The following is a 20780-nucleotide window of genomic DNA, read 5'->3' as shown; positions in this document are numbered from 1 at the left end:
GCCCCAGGGAGGGGCCGTCAGACAGGAGGTCATCCTGGGCCCTGCAGGGTCCTGCTCGTCAGACGGTGGTGGTGGACGGCGCTGCACCCAAGTGTGTTCTGGAACCGGGGTGGGGGACACTGGGGCAGAACCCCCCCTTGCCTGCCGCCTGCCGCTGTGTGACGCAGGTCAGCTCACTTCCCTCTCTGAGCCTCAGCTTCCTCATTTGCAAAATGAGGCTGGGAGACACGCCCTACTAAGCCTGTGAGCCTGCAGCCACTCCGTCCCCCCCACCCAGCCCCACCACCGCTTTCCTGCACACCCCTCCACCCCACCCCGCCGGCTCCAATCCTCCCGGCAGTTGGCAGAGTGGACTGAGGGGCCCTTGGTTCAAGGCCTGGTAGGCATCGAGCGGTGCAGCTTAGGGGCTGGGCGGAGGGTGGGTGAGCGCCCTTGCATTTGAGGGCAGGGTCTATGAGCAGCCCACGGGGCAGGAGCGGGGCCCCAGGAGCTCAACCTGGCAGGCGCATCGGCAGTTCCGTCTGCTGCTTCTGTCAATAGGAGCCTTCCTGTTTTGGAGATTAAACCTCGGCTGAGCAAACAGCTTGCAAGGAGGCCCCTCCCTGCCACCTCCCTACTCTGGCCTGTCCTGAGGCTGGAACCACCTGGAGGGGGGGGTGGGGGTGGGGGGTGGGTGGGTGCCGGGTAGCAGGCCGGGAGGGAGCCCCCAACCCCTAGCCAAGCCCCCACACCACACCCCAGCCCCTGCCCCAGCCCCCACTGACCCCCGCTGCGGCCTCCAGCGGAAGTCCCCTGTGTAATCCTTCCGCCTTCCCCTTCGCCGGCCGCCCCGCCTGCAGCATCCTCTGCCCTCAGGTGACCTCCTGCAGGAAACAGGGAGCTAGCTGCTGCTGGAGGCCCTGCTGCCCGGCACACGCCCACCTGCTGCGGAGCCCAGGCCTGGCCGGAGGGCCAGCCCTGGGGGCCCCACGAGCCCTGAGCCTGGAGACAGACCTGTCATTTCACTGGTGATTTCCCCTCAGCCTCCTGGTGTTGTGGGTGGGGAGTTTTCTGTTGTTTGGGGCCCGTCTCATATGCAGCAGGGCACCGAGCAACACCCCTGGCTTCCACCGACTAGATCCACTTGTACTGCCAGGCCCCAGAGGCGTGACAACCGAGAACGTCTGCAGGGGGCTGAGATGGCCCTTGATCGAGGACCGGGGTGGGGGAGGCCCTGCAGACTGTGCAGACAGCGGAACCGGGGCTGCAGAGGGCAGGCGGAGGTCAGAGGCCTAGGCTTCCCTCCGACGCTGGCCTCGCCCAGGCTCTGTCCCGTCCCCCCCATCCCTTCCCACCAGGGTCCACCCACCTCCAAGCAACATGGCCCTGTCCTCTTCCAAAAACCCTCCGCAGCCACCAAGGAAGGGAGGAGGGCACACAAGGGCCCGGGTGGCCCCCCGCGCCCTCCCAGCTTCCTCCTCCAACCACAAGGACACGAGGCCCAAGGGACAGACGGACAAGTGGCGGGCACAGCCTTGCCTCCTGTGTCTTGGCTGAACCGCAGTTGCTTCCCCTCCTTTGGCAAAGCCACCTGGGCCCACAGCCCTCTTGCTCACCAACCCTGTGGCCCCCCAGGGCCGCCTGGCCTGGGCCCGAGGCTCCAGCTCACTGCTGCTGGCCCGTCTTCCACCACTCCTCTCCCCACGCCCCACCTAACTGCACACTCTCTCCATCTCCCCGGCCGGCCCCCTTCTTGCTCCTTCCCGTCAGCCTCTGCCTGCCCAGACGTCATCTGCAGAGTGTGTGCCCAGTGGCTCAGTCGTGTCCGGCTCTCTGTGACCCCATGGACTGTAGCCCTCCAGGCTCCTCTGTCCATGGAATTCTCCAGGCAAGAGTACTGGAGTGGGCAGCCGTTCCCTTCTCCAGGGGCTCTTCCCGACTCAGGGATCGAACCCGCGTCTCTTATATCGCCGGCATCGGCAGGCAGGCTCTTCACCCCGAGTGCCACCTGGGAAGCTTCGGGGGGTGATGGTCACCATCTTCCCCTGGAAGCCTCCCCTGAAGCCTCGTACCCCAGCCCGGGCACGAGGTGGATTCTCCCTTGCCCAGGCCCCTGGCACCCTTGCACCTGACAGACCTTCTAGCCCCTACCACCCTCCGCCTGTCTGGGGAACACCTGGATGCCGACAGACTCCTCCCCGTGAGACTGTGAGCTCCCCGGGCCCAGGGGCGGTGTCTGGGTCACCTCCTCCCTGCCCTGGAGCCAGAGATCTGAACAGAGCAAGGACCCGGGGGCGTTGCTGGGGGTGAATGGACAGCCGGCCGGCCGGCCGGACACGTGGACAGATGGGTTCTGTGGTGGCGGCTCATCCCCCCGTGGGTGTGGCCGCCACTCCTGGGCACGGAACCGCCCCTCTTCCAGGCAGCCTGGAATATCGAAGGATGCCATCTCCCCCCAACCCATCCCGACTCCAGAGAGCAGGATGGAAGATAACACCCTCTGGTTACCGACAGAGGAGGGCCTGAGGTCAGGGAGACGGAGACAAGCTCAGGACCACACAGGGAAGGAAGCAGGTTCGCTTGGAGCCAAGACAGACCCCAGCTACCTCCATGCGGCCCCCGCCCCTGCTCGCCCGTCCTGGGGTCTGGTCCCACTGCAGAGCACAGGGTCAGGACCGGGGCAGGGGATCATGCCTGGAGCCCGGCAGGCAGCAGCACAGCCACAGCCCACCCCTGCCCAGCACAAGCCAGCCATTCTTGGCAAGACAAAGGCCGGCTGGGGCAGAGCGGCTCTGGTGTCTCCCTGGTGGGCGTCTGGCCCCTGCAGGACGTCAGCAGCGGAGACTGGCAGTGGGGTTCTGCCACCACTGGGGGCTGCAAATCAGATTAGCCCTGGCCAGTCCCGGCGTGGCCGTCAAGAAGAAGCGCAGCTGCGGGCTCTGGGCCTGCTCCCAAGTTGGGGACGGCCTGAGCTCCCTGTGGGGGTGAGGGCAGCCCTTTCCCCTCCCTGGACCCTGTGTCCCACCTGTAAGACCAACGTTCTGAGTGGGACCTTCCAGGCCTCCCCTGGGCAGCTCACTGGGGACAGCAGGGCAGCCATACAGCCCGGGGCCATCGCGGGCATCCACCTGCCCGGAGGCCCCGCCCCCAGGGCTGGCTCAGTGTTCAGTGGGCAGCCCTGCCCGACCTCCTTACCCTGAGAGCCACGTCCCCCTGAGTGGGGGTGGGCGCTGGGGAGGAAGGCAGGCTCTCCTTCCTCTGGACGTCCCTGTGTCCACATGTGTCCATCCGTCCATCCATTCTCCTCGGGGTCTTGTTCAGCCACCCAGGCCAAGTCAGCTGGGCTGCCCTGACCACGCCAGGCCCCAGGGTTCAGGTCGAGGAGGCAGGCGGCCGGCAGGCACTGCCACTTTACACCTGCAAGCACCAGCCCCTCACCAGCCCAGGGTTCGTGGGATGGGGTGGGAGCAGTGGGGGAGGGCGGGCACCAGCTACATCCCCAAAGCAGCCTCGAGTAAAACCCCGAGGCCCACAGAGAGAAGGGAACTGGCCCGAGATCACACAGCGCGGGGCTGGGGGCTCGTCTATATCTGTTCTTCTCACAGGGGCAGTGACACCCCAACAGTGGGAGCAGGAAGCAGCTGTCGGCTGCGCCCCCACACTCCTGCCATGGAGCCTCCTGCCAGCACGGACTCTGTCCAGAAGCTTCTGGGCGGGGGCCTCCTGGGGCCACTGTGGCCACGCCACTCGCTGCTCTCAGGAGGCCCGTGGGCACCCTGGCACCTGGGTGCCCACGCTGCCACTCCTCGAGGTCCCCCTTGAGGACCTGCCCTCGCGTGTCGGTGTCAGAGGGGGCGCGTGAGCCCCCCAGAGCACGGCGATGGTCAGCACCTCCCTCCCTCTCTGGGTTGTCCTTGGGACGCGAGCAGGACTGCCATGGATGACTTCCTCCCAGTTAATGGCTCACCCATTATGTCTCCGGGATCTTCCCAGGAAAGAGCCACTCAGGGAGGCCAGCCCAAGGCTCCAGGGTCCACGGGGAAGGGGCGGCTAGAGCCCTCTGGGACTGACTCCATTTGCAGGGGGCCCCAGGCTGAGCCCCGGGCCGGGAAAGGGGGCCTGAGCTCTGATGGGTAGACAGCACATCCTCCGAGCCTGATGGAGAGACAGAGTAAGACTGCTCATGCAGGTCCCCTGTCCTCGGCCACCTCTCCACCCAGCCTCACGGACAGGGGTCGAGCCATCCGGCCTCCCAGCTGCCCGGGAGCCCCGTGCTGGCTGGAGCAGGGGTCAGCCGTGCAGGAGGCACCAGGCCTAGGTCCCTGGGCAAGAGGGCCAGGCCCCCAGCGTTCTGACCCACTGCCCATCTGTCATCCTCGTGTTACGGGTGGGGAAACCGAGGCTCAGAGGAGGAATGTCCCAGGTCCAAGGTCAAAAAGCTGAGAAGTGGCCCCTCTGGGGTTGGAAAGCCCTCCCCCCTGGGGAGGGTCTTGGGACAGCTGCTTCCCCTCCCCATTCCCAAGGGCCCTAAGGCGCCCAGGGGCTTCCTGGCAAGCAGGTCAGCCCTCCCCACCCCCTCCCTGGCTCCCCATTTCCTGTCCTGGGCCCAGCACCTCCTCCTATCACCCCCCACACCCCCTCAGAGCTGTTTGGCCCAATGGGTCCCTGGAGGGAGCCTTTGGGTCTAGGTTGAGGGCAGGGGAGGGGAGAGCCTCTGGCTGGAGCCAGCCTGGGGAAGGGGGCAGGGGCAGCTAGGGCGGCCACCCCCTCCAGTTTTCAGACCTCAAGGAGTCACCACGAAATTCCATTCTCCTGACAGCAAAGATATTGAATCACTCTTGCCAAAGCCCATGGCCCCCACAAGAATGCTGCAGAGCTTTGTCCTGCTGTTCCCAGACAGGCAGTCACACCCAGGTCCCCCCACTCCCACCAAGCCTGGCTGCAGAGAGATGCGGAAAAGCCCCTGCCAACCTCTACACCACGGCCCTGCCAGGCTGGCCACTGCCTCCCTGTCCAGTTGCTTCTCCTCCTGCTCCCCAAGCACAACGCAGCAAGGCTTCTTGAGCCTCCACTTGCTTTCTGTACAATGGGCACGTCACTCCTGCTGCCTGGTGGGCCGAACCACAGCAGCCAGGACTATGGAGCATGAGGCCAGGAGCACGGTGGGAGAAAGCAGAGATGCTCCGGGTGCAGAGCATGGGGTCCCACCCCTGGGGTGGGGCCACGGAGGACCTTGGCAGGGTCAGGCAGCAGTATGGGTGGCACGGCTGGCCCTCCCCCCTTGCAGAACCCTCAGCACGTGGTGGTACCACTTAGTACGGACGCCGATGAAGGGCCCAGGGGCCCCGCACAGCTCATGCAGACTTTGGGGCTTGACGGTTTGGGGCTGTTAGAGAACTGGGAGGCATCGCAGCAGAGGCACAAAATGGGGCTGGGACCGAGTTGGGAGAAAGGTGGACACTGGCCAGGACTTGAACTGCAAAGAGGCCATGCATGCGTGGGTGCTAAGTCGCTTCAGCTGTGTCCCGACTCTCTGTGACCCTATGGACCGCAGCCTGCCAGGCTCCTCTGTCCATGGGATTTCCCAGGAAAGAATACTAGAGTGGGTGCTCATTTCCTCCTCCAGGGGATTTTCCCGATCCTGGGATCGAACCTGCATCTCTTACGTCTCCTGAATTGGCAGGTGACTTCTTTACCACTAGCACGAACCCCCCAGAGGCCATGGGGAACCATCAAAGGTTTGGACCTGCGTGCACAATTAGAGCTGTGTGGTTTCGGAGTGGAGAATCAATACAGCAGGTAGGCTGGCAGGAAGACCAGCGCGGAGGAGGCTCAGGAGGTCCAGGGGAGAGAGACAGGCTGTGAGGGAGGCTCCCTCTCAACCTGGCCCAGACCTGGGATAGCAGTGGTGGTGGGGCGAGGGAAAGTGGGCACAGAGACCCTTCAGGCAGGACTAGAGCTGTGCTGCGTCTCGGCTGACCCCTGCCCACTCCCACCTCTGCAGCGAAGAGAGGCTCCCAGGCAGGCTTCCGTCGTAGATAGGGAGGAGTTTATGGCAGGAGGTGACTCCATGGGAGTCTTGTCACTTGGGCACAGCCAGCACCATCTGCTCAGGCATCTGCCTGCCTGGGGTGGCGCCTGCTAATTGCCTTGGGGGTGGATACAGGAAAAGGCCTGGGAACTTCCATCCCCCACCGCACCCCATCACAGAGGGGCAGGGGATAGGGCCCCAGGGCCCTAAGAACAAATGGGCCAGGTGAGAATCGGGGAACCAGGCCAGACATCTACACAATAAATCTTTTTTTTTTTAGTTGCACTGGGTCTTAGTTGCAGCAAGTGAGATCTAGTTCCCTGACCTGGGAAGGAACCTGTGGCCCTCTGCACGGGCAGCTCTGTGTCCTAGCCACTGGACCACCAGGGAATTCCTTACACAATACGTCATTATAGAGGCTCACTGTGTTCCAGGCCCTCATCTCTGCAGTTGACATTCAGGGAGAGGGAGAGGGACCACGAAGGGCGCCTTGTGAAGAAAATGGGCCAGTGGGCAGAGCCAGCGCTAAGAGGGGGACCAGTGTGGCCGAGGTGCTCCCCTAGGGACTCCTTAGGAGGGGAGGAGAGGGACTGGGGAGGGAGGGAGAGGAGACGCAGCCAAGCGGAGAGCCGCTCCTGGCCGCGCTTCCGGAGGATGCTGTGGGCTGGGGGCTCAGACTCTGATTTCGACACCGGGAGCCCTTGGCCAGTTCCTCGCCCCTCACCCTCAACGCGGGCTGCCGGCGCGCATTCCTGCCGCCCCTGCTCGTGCGGTGGGCCAGCCCAGCCCGTGGGAAGGGCCGGGAGCGGGGGCCCGCCGTGTGCCGGGGAGGCGGGGCGGGGCACAGCTGGGCCACCCGTATGTGGCCCGAGCGCAGAGGGACCAAATGGGACAGAAGGCGGCCTTTCGTCCCGCGCGGGGAGGGGCGGCCTCGGCCTCGGATTTCGGGGCACTCACCCTCTCCCCCGCCTCGACGCTGGGCCGAGAGGAGGGAATTCGCTCGGGTTTAGGGATGGAATCTGGTAAGGTGTTTTCCCGCTGGAACCTCGTTTCCCTACCTGTGGCTCAACTGGCTAAGCCCTTCCTCGGTTTTATTAATAAGGGCTGCTTTGGATGGAGCGCTGAGGTCCACCAATCCTGTGACCCGGCCTGCGCCAGCCCTAGCGGAGGAAGCCGGCTCGGGGAGGGGAAGTGCCCAGCGGGGAAGGACCGACGTCCCCCGCGGGACGACTGAGCCCAGAGTCCCTGTCCCGGAATCGCCGTCAGAGCGCTGAGGGCGCGCCCCTCCGCAGGCCAGACTTGGAGCTTCGGCCCCGCGCTGGCCCGCCTGGGTTTTTCCCCTTCAGGGCCACCGGGGCGGGGCGGGGCGGGGCAGGCCCAAGTCCCCGCGCCCCCAGGCTGCCCGCGGGGGGCGATCCGGGAGGGACGGGGCGGGGCGTGCACGTGCGGACCGGGGGCGGGCGCGCGGGCAGCCGGCTCCTCGGTTCCCAGACCCCCGCCGCGGCCCCACGTGGGCGCTGCCGGGCGTCGGGGGCAACGCGCGAGGCCCCGCCCCCGGGCCCTGGAACCAATGAGCTCGCGACGAAGGCGGGGCCTCGCCAGAGGCCACGCCCACTAGGCGGAGCCAGGCCGGGGCTGTTTAAGAGCTCGAGCCGCGGGCGGGGCGCCGCTAGACGTGCGGCGGGACCCCGGAGCCTCGGCGCGGCTGAGAGGGGCCGGGCGCTCCGCGCTGCCGCCACCCCACCATGCTCAAGCGCTGCGGCCGCCGCCTGCTGCTGGCGCTGGCGGGCGCACTGCTTGCCTGCCTGCTGGTGCTCACGGCCGACCCGCCGCCGCCCCCGGTGCCCGCTGAACGCGGTCGGCGCGCGCTGCGCAGCCTGGCGGGCCCCTCGGGGGCGGCCACGGCCCCTGGACTGGAGGCGGCGGCGGCGGCGGCGCCCGGGGCGCCCGTCCGCGAGGTGCACAGTCTGTCCGAGTACTTCAGCCTGCTCACCCGCTCTCGCAGAGACGTGGGCCCACCGCCCGGGGGCGCCCCCCGCCCCGCTGACGGTCCTCCGCGGCCCCCGGCCGAGCCGCTGGCCCCACGCGACGTCTTCATCGCGGTGAAGACCACCAAAAAGTTTCATCGCGCGCGTCTCGACTTGCTTCTGGAGACATGGATCTCGCGCCACGAGGAGATGGTGAGCCCCGGCAGGCTGGGCAAGTGGGCAGGGGAGGAGGTGCCCTCTTGTCCAGCTGGTGGCAGCATCCAGTGGGCGCCAGGCTGCCTGTTTGTACCGCTCCGGGGAATATCGGGTGTAGCGATGCCGGTTCATCCCCTTCCAGCCCAGTTTGCCTGATGTGGAAGCAGGGTGGGGACTCATTCCCCAAACACCACCGGCCCGTGGCCTGTGGTGAACCTTCACCAGCCACCAGAGCTTGGGGCTGGCGCCTGGTGATGCTTCTTGCCCTCAAACACTGGAACTTATCAGCTGGGAATTACTGTCCCCAAGCCTCCCCAAGGTGGATTCAGCGTGGGGAGTCCTCCCTGGCCTCATACCCTTCCCGGGGAGGAAGACTCTTTCCTGAGAAGTGGAGTGAAGGGTTAGGACCCCTGGGCACAGGGCCATACCTGTCCCTCATCCCAGCCTTTGCAGTGGGACGGAGGACAAGTCGCTGTTGAAGTTGGGGGTGGGCACTGGTGGGGGCCCTGGGGGTCCATCTCAGGAGAAGAACAAGAGCGCGCACACTGGGCTTCAGGGTGTGTTCTGGGGCCCTCTCTCCACAGCGCAGAAGTCTCTGGAGCCTGGAACGCAGTGCTTAGCACATCCTAGTTGAGCACTGACTTCCTCCACACACATAAAAAGACACACCCCACTCTGAAAAATCTCCCTCCAGGCTGCAGCTGGATGGCTGGGTTGGGGCAGGATGGGGGCAGAGAGTGAGCACTGCTGGGGAGGGGGTCGGGGAATTCCCTGAACTGGGAGATACAAGGGACTGCCTGGGTATTTGGGATGAGGGTGAAGCAGCCTTGACTGGGCTCGGGGCTCAGAGAAGACCCCAGCTCTCTTCCTCCCTCGAGGCCTGGGGGCCTTCTGGCCTGGCTGAGCCGTGTTTTGGGGCAGGGCCCCGACGAGGTCACGATGAGGGCCAGGGGAGCAGGGTCCTCCTGGTCCCAGCGTGGGGAGGGGGCCCTGGGAGCCCCACGGCAGCCTCCTGGGAACACGGCGTCCCTTTCCCAGGGGCTCAGCAGGCCGGCAGGAGGGGGCGGCGGGGGCTGCGGGTTTTGTTTGGCTGCTGGGCCGTTAGGATTCCCAGCGCCGGGCGGCTCTCACGCCGGCCGCTCGGGCAAGGTAACAAAGCCCCTTTCTCCAGTGGAGAAAGGCGTCCGGCCTCTTGTGTGCAGCTATGTGCTCCATGGGAACCGCCGCCGGCGCGCTGGCCACTCAGGTTGCCTGGCGATGACGGCCTGCGGGCCCCCCCTCCCTGAGTGACAGCACTTGCGGGGCGCTGTCCCTGAGCCAGGCACCACCCCCAGGACTCTGCCTGCCTGCTGTGTGAACTTTGGCAGTGCTCAGCCCTCTCTGGGCTGCCACCAGATCTGAGCACCTCTCATCTTGGACTCTGAGGACTTCCTCTAGCAGAGGGGATATGGTCAGGGGGTCTCGGGGAGCAGTCCCGGCCGAACCAGGTGACCCTGGGCACGCCCAAGGGCCTCTCTGGCCCTCAGTCTGCTCATCTCTGGAATAAGGAAAGCGCTGGCCTCTGGTCGGGGGCTGTGAAAGAGGACCGCCAAAACCTGGAGAGGCAGGAGAAGCCGCTGTCCCCACTGAGGGTTCCCTCAGGCTCCCCTTTGCTGGCTGGGCACTCCCGGGAGGAGCTGAATCTGGCTCCCAACCGTCGGGACACATGTCGGGTCGTGTGTCCTGTCTAGCAAGAACGCCTCTCACGGTGTCCTGTGGGTGAGGGGTCCTTGAAACTGTTTCAACGGAGAGACCTCTCCTCCTAACCCTGTGCAGGGTGGTTCAGACCCGGTTTGATGGGGGAGACTCCGGGAAGTCAGGGCTGCAGTGGGGGAAACCCAAAGAGGCTGTGTGAGCTGAAAGGGGGGCATCTGACCCGGGTTGGGGAGGGAGGGACTTCCTGGAGGAGGTGCCATTCGAGCTAGACGGAGAGTAGGCAATGCCCTGAAAGGGCGACTGGGCACCTTGAACACGAGCTGGGCATGCAAGAGACTTCCAGCCATTGGAGTGGCTCTGGCGGGGGTGGCAGCAGGGCCCACGCTACAACAGCCCTGAGGTCCAGGCCGAGGGGCTGGGCCCTCGGCCTGCACTTTGCTCCCCCGTCCCTCCCAGGAGTGGGCCCGGCTGCGGCGGCTGCCACCGCAGAGGCCACAATTGTCGGGGGGAGAGCTTGGCATCCTGTGTTTCTTTGAATCGCAGCTCCAGGAACAATGCCGCTTCCTGTGGGTGTCCCCCCGCCCGCCCTCCGCCAGCCCTGCCGCCCCGCCGCCTGGCTCTTCCTCCCCCAGCCCTGCCGTCGTCGGGGAAGTGGGGAGGGGTCCGCGGGGCACGGCTGGTGGGGACCAGCATCTCCTTTGTACCGGGGCGTGACCGCAGGCCAGGGCCCGCCTCTCGCTGGGGCTCCGTTTCCCCACCTGTACACTTGGAGAGGGATGGTGCCCTCCTCCCTGCTGGAAGAAGAGAAGGAGCCGGGTGCTCTGCTCCGGGCGCGTGAGCTCTGGTTACACCCATTGCACAGAGGGCGGAAACTGAGGCTCGGAGCTGTGGGTGAGGCCCATCCCCTCCTCTCCTGACTGCTCTGATGTGGCGAGACAGGAGGCCCGGCACCCTCACACCCCCACGCTTCCAAGCGCTCCTCTCTGAACAAAGGTGACTTTAATCTCCGTAGCCTTGGGCTGGGTTTTTGGGGCACCACCGAAGCGCGGGAGAACAGGCCTCGCTTGATCTCATTAAGAAGGCATTTTCCTTTTAATCCAGTGGCGGCAACGCGCGTCTGCACGGGCCGGCCTCGGCCTCCCACGGCATTCCTGGGCCGAGATGCCGGCGAGCAGGCAGGGGGCGGGATGCGAGTCCGTGCGTGTGGGCCCCTGGGGTGTCTTCTCGGGAGGAGGGGTGCGTGCGTGCAGCGGCCAGGAGGGGGCCTACCCTCCCTCCCCCAGTGCCTTCTGGGCCCACCCAGCTGGCAGCCTCACCTGAATGTGTGGCCTGGGTCTGGGCTCAGGCTGGACCGGGAGCTGGGGCTACCAGGAGAGGGTGGGCACCCCAGGTGGGACCCCCAGCCCCGAGTACACACGGCATCAGGCCTGCGCGCCCCGGCCCCTCCCTTGCACCCGTTTGTACCAGGAGGAAACGGGCCTGGTGGCCACGGAGGTGGCAGTGGGGGTGTCTCCTGCTGCCCGCGCTCACAGCACCCTCCGCCGGCCTGGGCTTTGCACTCGGCACGCCCGGGTGCGCTGGGCGGCACGCGCTGGGCGGGCGGCAGAGGAAGGAACATTCCTCCCCGTGTGCCGACGGGCCCAGGCGGGCGCCGGCAGCGCCTGGCCCCTCCCCGTCGGCCCCCCCTTCTTCCGTAGAGCGATCCTGGCAGGGGTGGAGGAGCCAGTTTGGCATAGCTGGAGCTTCAACGCGGCCTCAGGCAAGGCCCGTCTGTGAGCCCGGGCCGCGGCCGGGGGTGCTGGGCCGCGGGGGTGCAGGGGCGTTGACCCCTGTGCGGGGTCCGTGCGGTTTCCCGGCCCAGCCCTACGGACTTGTCAGCGTCTTCAGAGAACCCTGGAGGCTGCTTTGGCTCAGGGAAGGCGACCGGCTCTGTGGGCTGACCACACGGCCAGCGGTGTGAAGGGCCCTGTCCTGAGGGCCCAGCCTGGGGGACCGCGGGGCTGTGGCCACACCCCTGCCCTCCAAACCTCGTGCCCAGCCCAGCCCAGTTAACCAGGCCAGCTGTATGGTAATGGGCCGTGTGGCCACTCCCGCTTAATGCGGCCGAGTTCCCCTCGCAGCGCGGCCCGGGACAAAGCTGGCGGACAGTGCCTGGTGACTCACCCTCCCTGTGGGCCCTTTGTCCGCCAGCGCCTGGCAGCCGCCCAGCAGAGGCCTTTGTCCCCGACTGATTGAGATTTGGCTTCCCGAAGCCGACCTCCTCCGCCTGTGCCCTGCCCCTCCCGCAGGCCGGGCACTGTGTCAATAAGGGTGTGTGCCTGCCAGGTGCGCAGGGCGGCCGCGAGCGGTTACCTGGCGGGTGGGCGGGGCACCGCACCTGGCTCGTGCCGCTGCAGCTGCCACCGGTGACCTTGGGCGCAGCTGCGCGGTAGTTGGGGCTGGGGTGGGGGTCCTTCCCGAGCCCCCAGTCCACTTGCACTCATGGTAAGCCCTGGAGCCCCGCTCTGCATGGGGGGAAATGGAAGCTCAAAGGTGCGGTGTGGGCACGAGGGGCCTCAGCCCTGGGCCCTGCGGTGGCCGGGGTGGCCCCCCCGAGCTGCCCGTTCAAGGCCACGTTTCTCCCTGCAGACGTTCATTTTCACGGACGGGGAAGACGAGGCACTGGCCAGGCGCACGGGTGAGCCCTGGACGTGGGGAGGCGAGGGGAGGGTCCTGCCCGGAGGAAACTGTTCCCTTGGGAGAGGTTGCCAGCGGGGGGGCGGTGCCAAGGGCCTGGGAGGGCAGTTTACTCAACGGGTTTTCTCAGCGCCCCGCCCCACCACTCACCCCCCACCCCGATTCTCATGCAAATGAGGCCCTTTCAGCCCCTGGGCCCTTTGAGCTGATGTGACGGCAACAGGTGGCTGGTGCTGGGAAAAAGCCGCCTGAATGGGCAGGGGCGGGGTGGGACGGGGCGCCCAACGAGGTGGCGCTGGGGGGTGGGGTATGCAGGCCCGGGTCAGCTCGGGGGAGGGCTTGAGTGGGGCGGCCGCTGTAGGCACTGCTTGGACCCTGGCGCCCCGGGACAGACTGCCACCCCCCCACACCCCTTCTTGCTCTGCTTGCCCTGGGCCTGCTGTGTGACCCCAGGCCAGGCTGCCCTCTCTGAATTGCCTTGGACCCACTCACAGCCCCTCCCTTGTCCGCAGGCCACGTGGTCAACACCAACTGCTCGGCCGCCCACAGCCGCCAGGCACTGTCCTGCAAGATGGCCGTGGAGTACGACCGCTTTATCGAGTCGGGGAGGAAGTGAGTGCGGCCTCTGGCAGGGCCCAGGGAGCATTCCCTGGTGGGGCTCTGGCCCTGGCGGTCCCACCCGCACGATACCCGCCCTGACGGCCCTGCCCCCTCTCCCCAGGTGGTTCTGCCACGTGGATGACGATAACTATGTGAATGTGCGGGCCCTGCTGAGGCTGCTGGGCAGTTACCCGCACACGCAGGACGTCTACCTGGGCAAGCCCAGCCTGGACAGGCCCATCCAGGCCACGGAGCGGGTCAGCGAAAACAAAGTGGTGAGTGTCCCCCCTCCCACGCCAGCCTGCACCGCTTCACGGGGAGGAGGCTGGGGGTGCCCCGCAGCCTGGCAGCGGGGCTCTGGGAGTCTCACCACGTCCCCCCGTCCCCACAGCGTCCTGTCCACTTCTGGTTTGCCACTGGCGGGGCTGGCTTCTGCATCAGCCGAGGACTGGCCCTGAAGATGAGCCCCTGGGCCAGGTGAGTGCCCTGGGGTGCAGGTGAGGCTGCCTCCGATCTCCCAGGGTCCCCCCACGGCCGGCCTGGCGCTGCTAATCTTCCCAGCACCAGTGTCCCCAAACCTTACATCCACCGGCAGGGTGAGTCGTCCCCACTTCCACCCGCCAGCCACCAGGGGGGTCAGGACCCCTTCCTGCATCTGGTAGCCCCCCCCACTCCATGCGCAGAGAGTCCTCAGGCTTGTACGGAGGAGGGGGCTGTCCGGGGGCTCAGGGAGGCTGGGAGCTGCCCGCATGGGAGCCCCATCAGGGACGCCCACAGGGCACATCCACCTCCTGCCTGAGCCCAGCTGGCCGAGCGGCACGCTGCCCCCTCGGCTCACTGCGGCCCTCGGCCCTTCCCTCCCGCAGCGGAGGCCACTTCATGAGCACGGCCGAGCGGATCCGGCTGCCTGACGACTGTACCATCGGCTACATCGTGGAGGCGCTGCTGGGCGTGCCCCTTGTGCGCTGCGGGCTCTTCCACTCCCACCTGGAGAACCTGCAGCAGGTGCCCGCCTCCGAGCTCCATGAGCAGGTGCGCATGTCCGGGAGAGGAGGGGAGGGGCAGACAGGAGGGAGGGAGGGAGTGGGCAGGGGGCCGTGGAGGGGCCGCAGCTTTGAATAGGTCACCAGAGGCCCGGCCGTTGGTTGCCACCCAGGCACCCAGATCTGCCCAGCAACAGTCCCGTGGTCCATCCATCTTGCCTCTGTCTTCAGCGGGACACCTACTGTGAGCCTTTCGGGTCTTCCCTGTACCCATAAACATTCCCTTGCCGTGACTGGCGAGGCCGCCGCCCCAGCAGAAGCCCGCTTGGGCTTTACTCCTGGGGCTGCAGAGCAGGGGGTGCAGCGTGGACCTTGCTTCTTGGCCCCGAGGTGGGCAGAAGGCCAGGTTGTCCCCTCATGCAAAGCTCACCTGTGTCTACCTTGGGCAGAGCCAGGGTAGGCTGGCCTTGGCACCCCAGCCCCCACAGGATCACTCTTTCCGACTCCCTGCAGGTGACCCTAAGCTACGGCATGTTTGAAAACAAGCGCAACTCCGTCCACATTAAGGGGCCCTTCTCGGTGGAGGCTGACCCGTCAAGGTGAGGAAAGGGAGGCCTAAAGAGGGCGGGTCACCGAGGTCCCTCGAGGTCCGCTGCAGCTCGACAGCCCCCAGGGGTCTGCTAGGGTGGAGGAAGGCCCCCAGCCCGCACGGATGAGTCCCCCAGGGGTCTGCTCGGGTGGAGGCAGGCCCCCAGCCCGCACGGACGAGCCCCCCAGGGGTCTGCTCGGGTGGAGGCGGCCCGGCCCGCACGACGAGCGCCCCAGGGGTCTGCTCGGGGGGCGGGGGGGCGGGGGGGGAGGCGGCCCGGCCCGCACGACGAGCGCCCGCTCTGTCCCCGCAGGTTCCGTTCCGTCCACTGCCACCTGTACCCGGACACGCCCTGGTGCCCCCGCTCTGCCATCTTCTAGCGGCCGTGGCTGAAACCCCGTCCCCGGGCGCCCCTGGTATCCAAAGGGCCCGAGGACCCCTGTCGTGCCACCCCGGTCTGGGCCCTCAGGGCCACCCCGGGGCTGTGCCTGTGTGTGTGCTGTGTGCCCATCCCTGTAGCAGACTGCTGGGCAGCTCTGCTCTGCCAAGGGGCAGGCAAAGTCCCGCCTGTCTGTCTGTCTGTCCGTGTTCCGCCCCGGAAGGATTTGTGTGTCGGAGGTCACTCTGAGGACAGTTTTGTTACCCTTTCGGGGTCTCTGGGCAGCGTGGGGCCCAGGGGCTGCTCTGCAGGGACGTGTGGGCACCGCTCCGTCCTGCTGAGTGCAGGCCCGTCGCTGTGGGCACCTGGCCCCCCAGGACTCTGGCTCCCCGCTCAGAGCCCCCAGGACAGCTCCTTGTGTTCAGTGCGAGGAAGCTGGGTTTGGGGGAGTGCCCTGAGCCCCCTCGCGCTGAGCTCTGGCCTGGGTACCACGGCTCCGAGTGACCATGGCCCCAGCGACCTTGCCGCTGGGTGCAGCATCCCGGGCAGGGGTCTCCCCTGCTGTCTCAGCCGGCTTCCCTTTGTGATGGGGAGTCAGCTGAGCATGTTAACTCCTCTCCAAAGTAGAGAGAAAGTCGCCCATAGTGGGCGTGTCTGTAAATAGCGTGACAGTGTTTTTACTGTGATTGTTTTCTTGGGAGGGGGCGGGTAAAAAAGTAGGGTGTTTTTGTCTGTGTTTTCAGGGGCTTGGGGAAGGTGTTATCTTTTCTGTGGATCAGAAAAAGCAGAAGCCAAACTTGGGATAATCTTTGTTGTTAAAGCTGATGGAAACGTCTAACACTCTGTGTATTTATGTGTCATGGTATCTGGCCTCTCCTTGCCCACCTCCTTCACAGAAGTTGTCTCCTCCCAGCCCAGCTCGGCGCACCTGACCAGTGAGGTGTGTTTTGCCTGCTGTTTTTCTTTCTGCAAGACATAGCTAGGAAAATGAACGATAAGGGAAAAGTTCTCAGGGAATCGACGTGTGTTGCTATGGTGACGTCCTTTGCTGTGAATAAAGATGCTCTTTGGGGCAACCTGGGGGTCCTGGTCTTGGCTGGAAGTTGCACCCGAGATGCAGGTTCATGGAAGCTGGCTCTGGGGGCTCGTTGGCACTCGTGTGGGGTAGGTATGGAGAGACCACCCCCCAAGCCAACTATTGTGGGACGGAAACTTGGGCTCAGAATAGCAACTTGTACGTTCCTGAGAGGCCCAGGAACTTGGGTGGCCAGCCTAGGGCACCCTTAGGTGTAGGCGGAGATCTCACGTGATCAGACACGCTGCCCTCAGACTCCGCAGCCCTGGGCTGTGCAGACCCGGTCTGGGCCAGCTGCTAGGGAGTCCAGTCCTCCCTTGAGAGCAACAGGCACTCTCCATGGTTTGGCCTGGGACCTCCTTAGCCAGCTTTGTCTCTGTCATAAACCATCCAGGCCACCTTCTTGCCCCCATTGTGCAGATGGGAAGACTGAGGCTCAGAGCAGGTGACATCCAAGGCCAGGCAGCTGGGCTGGTGGAGGAGAGCTCCAGGTCTGAGATTGGGCTGGCCTGGATCCTGGCCTCACCCCCCACCCCGCCCACCCCTGCCCATCCTGTTGACCCTAGACGGTGGTGATGTTTTCTACGGAAGGCAGCTTCTCAGGCCCTTCCTCAAATCAGCCTCTGTGATATGGGGTGGGGAGGGCCTGCTCTGGCCTCTGGGGGAGTCCCCTCCCCTGACCCTCCCTGGGGCCCGGGGCCCTCACTTCCTCTTCCTCAAACAGCCCAGACAGGCTGCTCCCCTACCCTGACCGCAGCCCCCAGCCTCCAGCTGCCCCCCCACGCCCCGCGGGTCCTTGCTGGGATCTGGGGCTCCCACCTCCACCTCTGCTCCCTGCTGCTCATTTTGTACCCTGTTGGCACATCAGAAAGCAGACCAAGGGTAGAAGAGCGACTCTCCTCCTACCCCTGATGTGGGCACAGAACCCCCCCAACCCGGCACACTCCCCTACTCAGCACTCCCACTGGGCCGGGGAGGGTGCCCCTTCTGCATGGCCTGGCGGTGCCCGCTCTGGCCCGGGGAGCAGCCGGCCGGCGCCTGACCCCACCTGGGCCTTGCACAGCCCTGAGTCAGCGTGTGGTTTGCCCAGCAGCTGCCCTGGGGGTGCGGCAGGGACAGTGCAGGGAGAGACAGCCCTTTGCCGTCACACGGCCTGACCCTGTCTGGGGGACGCCCCCAGAGCCTGCTGTTCCAGGCTGGGTGGGGGTAGGGTGGTCACAGCGGAACTTGCTGCTGTGGGCAGAGGCAGCGGGTCTCCTTCCGGCCAGCGTGAGTCAGAGGAGCCTCTGCCCGGAGCGGACCTGTGGCCCGGCGCCCCGCCCCTAGTGGGTGGCATCGCCTCTCCACAGAGCGGCGGGGCCCTGGGGCCCAGGGGTGGGCATCAAGGATTACAGCTGGTCCGGGCTGTCCCGGCAGCAGAGCAGGGAGCCCGGGGTGGGGGTGGGGGCAGTCCCCACCTCCATGTGGGAAACGGGGGTCAGCGCGAGGCAGCTGAGTGCCTGGCCTCCGGGTGGGGTCGCAGAGGGGCATGCTTGGAGCACCCTGGCCCGTTCCTCCTCAACACGAAGCTGAGCGAGGCGGGACGGGCTCCGTCCTCAGAAGGGGAAGTGGTACAGGAGGCCTTACAGGAATGGGCATCCGCCACCCGGGGGTGCGGGAGGCGGCCCTCCCCCAGTGAGTCACGGAGTAGAGAGGTGCCCTCCCTCCTCCTGTGGGCACGACTGGGGTCACCACGCCCCACCCTTGGTGGCATCAGTGCGCCTCCCCGCGCACTGGGCTGAGGGCTGGTTGGAGAGGGTCCTGGCGGGCTCAAGGGGCTCCATGTCCCCCAGCCTGGCCCTCCCAAACGGCGGGTCACTGTGGGCTTTCAGAAACAAAAACTAAAAGCACAACCCGGGGACCGCTGGGTGCCCCAACCCCGCCCTCTCTGGCTCCTGAGCTGCCCACAGGCGAGGGCCTGGTCAGCTGGCCAGAGCAGAGGCTGAGCCACGTCTTGGAGGGGCTGAGACGGGTGCCAGGGCGCCAGGGCGGGGCCCTGCTCTATTCCGTTGAAATGAGCTCCCTTCTGCTGGGCATCACGGTTAGCTGCCCTGAAGAGGCCCACCTGGGCTGGAGCAGGAAGGCTCTGCAGAGGGCAGCGGCAGAGGAAGACACTCCAGGCCTCGACACAGCCTGGACGAGGGGCGGAGGGGTGCTCATCAGGGTGTCTGGAGACAGGGTGGACTCCACGGCCCTCGTCCACCTGGCCCATGGCTGCCCACGAGTCTGCATCCACGCTTCCAGAGGCCAGGCCTTGCTGCAGCTTCAGCCAGCCCTGCCCTCTCTGAGCCTGGGGTCCGGGCAGGGACCAGAGCCAGCCCCGTTTCCTGTCGAACCAAAGGCCAGTCCTGTTGCCGCCCCAGCCCCGACCTCAACGAATGCTCCTAAAGGCAACCTCTGCCCCAAGTCCAGCCCAGGGCTGGACACACAGAAGGCACTTGGTCCATCATCACTAGGAGGGGGGACCAAGGGGCCTGGAGGGCTTCTCCTCTTGGCCCCTGGAGGTTGCCCAGATGATGTTGCCATGCTGAGTTTGGGGGTTCAGAGCTGTGGCTGCTTCCCCCACCACACGCCCCTGCTCCCCCTGCCCGGGCAACGGGCAGTCCCCTTGCATAACCCGCCGCGGTCCTTGGGCGCCGCCTGCTGGCCAGAGTTGGTGGTTTCTCTCCCAACCCCGAATCCACCTTCCCCAGGACCCTCTTTTTGGGCTCCAAAAATCACTGCAGATGGTGACTGCAGCCATGAAATTATAAGATGCTTGCTCCTTGGAAGAAAAGCCATGACCAACCTAGACAGCATATTAAAAAGCAGAGACAACAGTTTACCAAAAAAAGTCTGTCTAGTCAAAGCTATGGTTTTTCCAGTAGTCATGTATGGATGTGAAAGTTGGCTATAAAGAAAGCTGAGTGCCGACAAATTGATATTTTTGAACTGTGTGTGGTGTTGGAGAAGACTCTTGAGAGTCCCTTGGACTGCAAGGAGATCCAATCAGTCCATCCTAAAGGAAATCAGTCCTGAATATTCATTGGAAGGACGGATGCCGAAGCTGAAATTCCAATCCTTTGGCCACCTGGTGCGAAAAACGGACTCACTGGAAAAGACCCTGATGCTGGGAAAGATTGAAGGCAGGAGGAGAAGGGGACAGAGGATGAGATGGTTGGATGGCATCACCGACTCAATGGACATGAGTTTGAGCACGCTCCGGAAGTTGGTGAAGGACAGGGAAGCCTGGCATGCTGCAGTCCATGGGGTCCCAAAGAGTCGGACACGACTGAGCAACCGAACTGAACTGAACCTGATCGAGAGGTGCAGCCTGAGTGGGAGGGAAGACCGTCTCTGCATCCCCTTGCTTGCTCTTAAAAGTTCACATCACGAATCTTTGGTTATTATCAATATTTGGTATATTACCAGTATTTGGAATCTACTAATTATTACCAGTATTTGCTTTCTGAAGTACATGTGCTGTCAAGAGGCAAGCTTGAGCCTTCTGCTGCAGACCACCCAGGCCACTGCCCTGTCCCCTGGCTCTGGTGCATGGCTGGTTGCTGCATCTCCTTATGGCCCATCCTGGTGGAATCCCCAGATACTTGCCAAGTGACCGCTCATTTCCTTTTTGAATGTGGTGGTCACAGCTGAGCCCCAGTCACTGGGAACTTGGTGGGAATGCCGATTCCCGGGCGGGCTCCTCCAGCAATCTGTCCTGCCCTTGTCTTTCATCCTCCGAGGACTCGGCGCCCCCTGCTGGACATTTGCTGTCCTCACTCCTGAGGATGCCCTTGCCGCCACTAGCCCATGCCCCTGCTCCAAACAGGCTCACAACCTCTGCCGCCCCCTCCCCGATGTGGGTATCCACAGACCCCCTCGTCCTGGGGCGATCGGGAATCCTATTTCATGGCCAAACTCTCCCACACTGCTCCTGGGGACTTGGTGTCGGGGACCCTTCCTGTATCCTTGGCATCTCCTTCCCCAACGACCAGCAGGCAGCCACACGCCCACCCGGTCTTGGCTGCCACTCCACCCAGACCTTACCTACCCCGTGGCCGCAGCATCCTACCTTGCCTCTGCCTGCTGTCTGTCCAGCTCCCATTTCCTGACCCCACGGGACCCCAGATTCCTCGCCCCTGGGCTTGTCCTCTCCTGGCTGAAATCTCCAGGTTCAGTCACGCCCTTGAAGTCACCTTCACTTCCCTTGGCCTCTCTTGCTTCCACATCTTCTCTTGGCCAAATCTGCAGCCTCTGACCTGTTGCATCCGGCCCGCTGCCCGCTCACTACCCACACCTGGGTGTCTGGAGGGGCTGCCTTCCAGCCTGGTGAGTCTCACCTGAGTTCCAGACCAAGTGCCTCAGGGGCCTTTGGGAGGCCCACTGCCCCTCACACAGCAACCCCACTTCCTCTCCAGCCTCCTCTACCTCGTAAGACCTTCTGCACCCCAGCCCCAAGCTGCCCATATGCTCTTGGCCCAGCAGGAGGGGCCACACTCCTGTCTGCAGCCAACCCCTCACTGGGACCGAGGTCCCAGCCCCTCTTGGTAACTCAGGAACATCACTCCT

General features: G+C 65.1%; 2 protein-coding genes across 2 annotated transcripts; both read left to right on the top strand.

The window, feature by feature from the left end:
* Nucleotides 1-282: 282 nt before the first annotated feature.
* LOC133238810 (MAPK-interacting and spindle-stabilizing protein-like) lies at nt 283-6289 on the top strand. The gene is made up of 4 exons (XM_061402337.1): nt 283-379; nt 840-1007; nt 1136-2553; nt 3585-6289. Exon 3 carries the CDS (start codon nt 1179-1181, stop codon nt 2109-2111), a length of 933 nt encoding a protein of 310 aa, XP_061258321.1. The 5' UTR covers nt 283-379; nt 840-1007; nt 1136-1178; the 3' UTR covers nt 2112-2553; nt 3585-6289.
* Nucleotides 6290-7665: 1376 nt separating this feature from the next.
* Nucleotides 7666-16191, top strand: LFNG (LFNG O-fucosylpeptide 3-beta-N-acetylglucosaminyltransferase). The gene is made up of 8 exons (XM_061402336.1): nt 7666-8190; nt 12517-12565; nt 13077-13176; nt 13286-13439; nt 13556-13641; nt 14031-14196; nt 14661-14746; nt 15050-16191. The coding sequence occupies exons 1-8, from the start codon at nt 7756-7758 to the stop codon at nt 15114-15116; spliced, it is 1143 nt and encodes a 380-aa protein (XP_061258320.1). The 5' UTR covers nt 7666-7755; the 3' UTR covers nt 15117-16191.
* Nucleotides 16192-20780: the final 4589 nt, after the last annotated feature.

The sequence above is a fragment of the Bos javanicus genome, chromosome 25 (genome assembly GCF_032452875.1).
Source record: "Bos javanicus breed banteng chromosome 25, ARS-OSU_banteng_1.0, whole genome shotgun sequence".
Lineage (NCBI taxonomy): Eukaryota > Metazoa > Chordata > Mammalia > Artiodactyla > Bovidae > Bos > Bos javanicus.
Note: the sequence above shows the minus strand (reverse complement) of the source record. Positions and strands in the feature narration are given on the sequence as shown.

What these genes read in the sequence shown, in the direction of transcription:
- LOC133238810 (XM_061402337.1), top strand. Translation starts at nt 1,179, where the DNA reads ATGGCCCTTGATCGAGGACCGGGGTGGGGGAGGCCCTGCAGACTGTGC.
- LFNG (XM_061402336.1), top strand. Translation starts at nt 7,756, where the DNA reads ATGCTCAAGCGCTGCGGCCGCCGCCTGCTGCTGGCGCTGGCGGGCGCA. An exon ending in CCTCCGAGCTCCATGAGCAG is followed by an intron (nt 14,197 to 14,660) that starts GTGCGCATGTCC and finishes GACTCCCTGCAG; the next exon opens with GTGACCCTAAGCTACGGCAT. An exon ending in GTGGAGGCTGACCCGTCAAG is followed by an intron (nt 14,747 to 15,049) that starts GTGAGGAAAGGG and finishes CTGTCCCCGCAG; the next exon opens with GTTCCGTTCCGTCCACTGCC.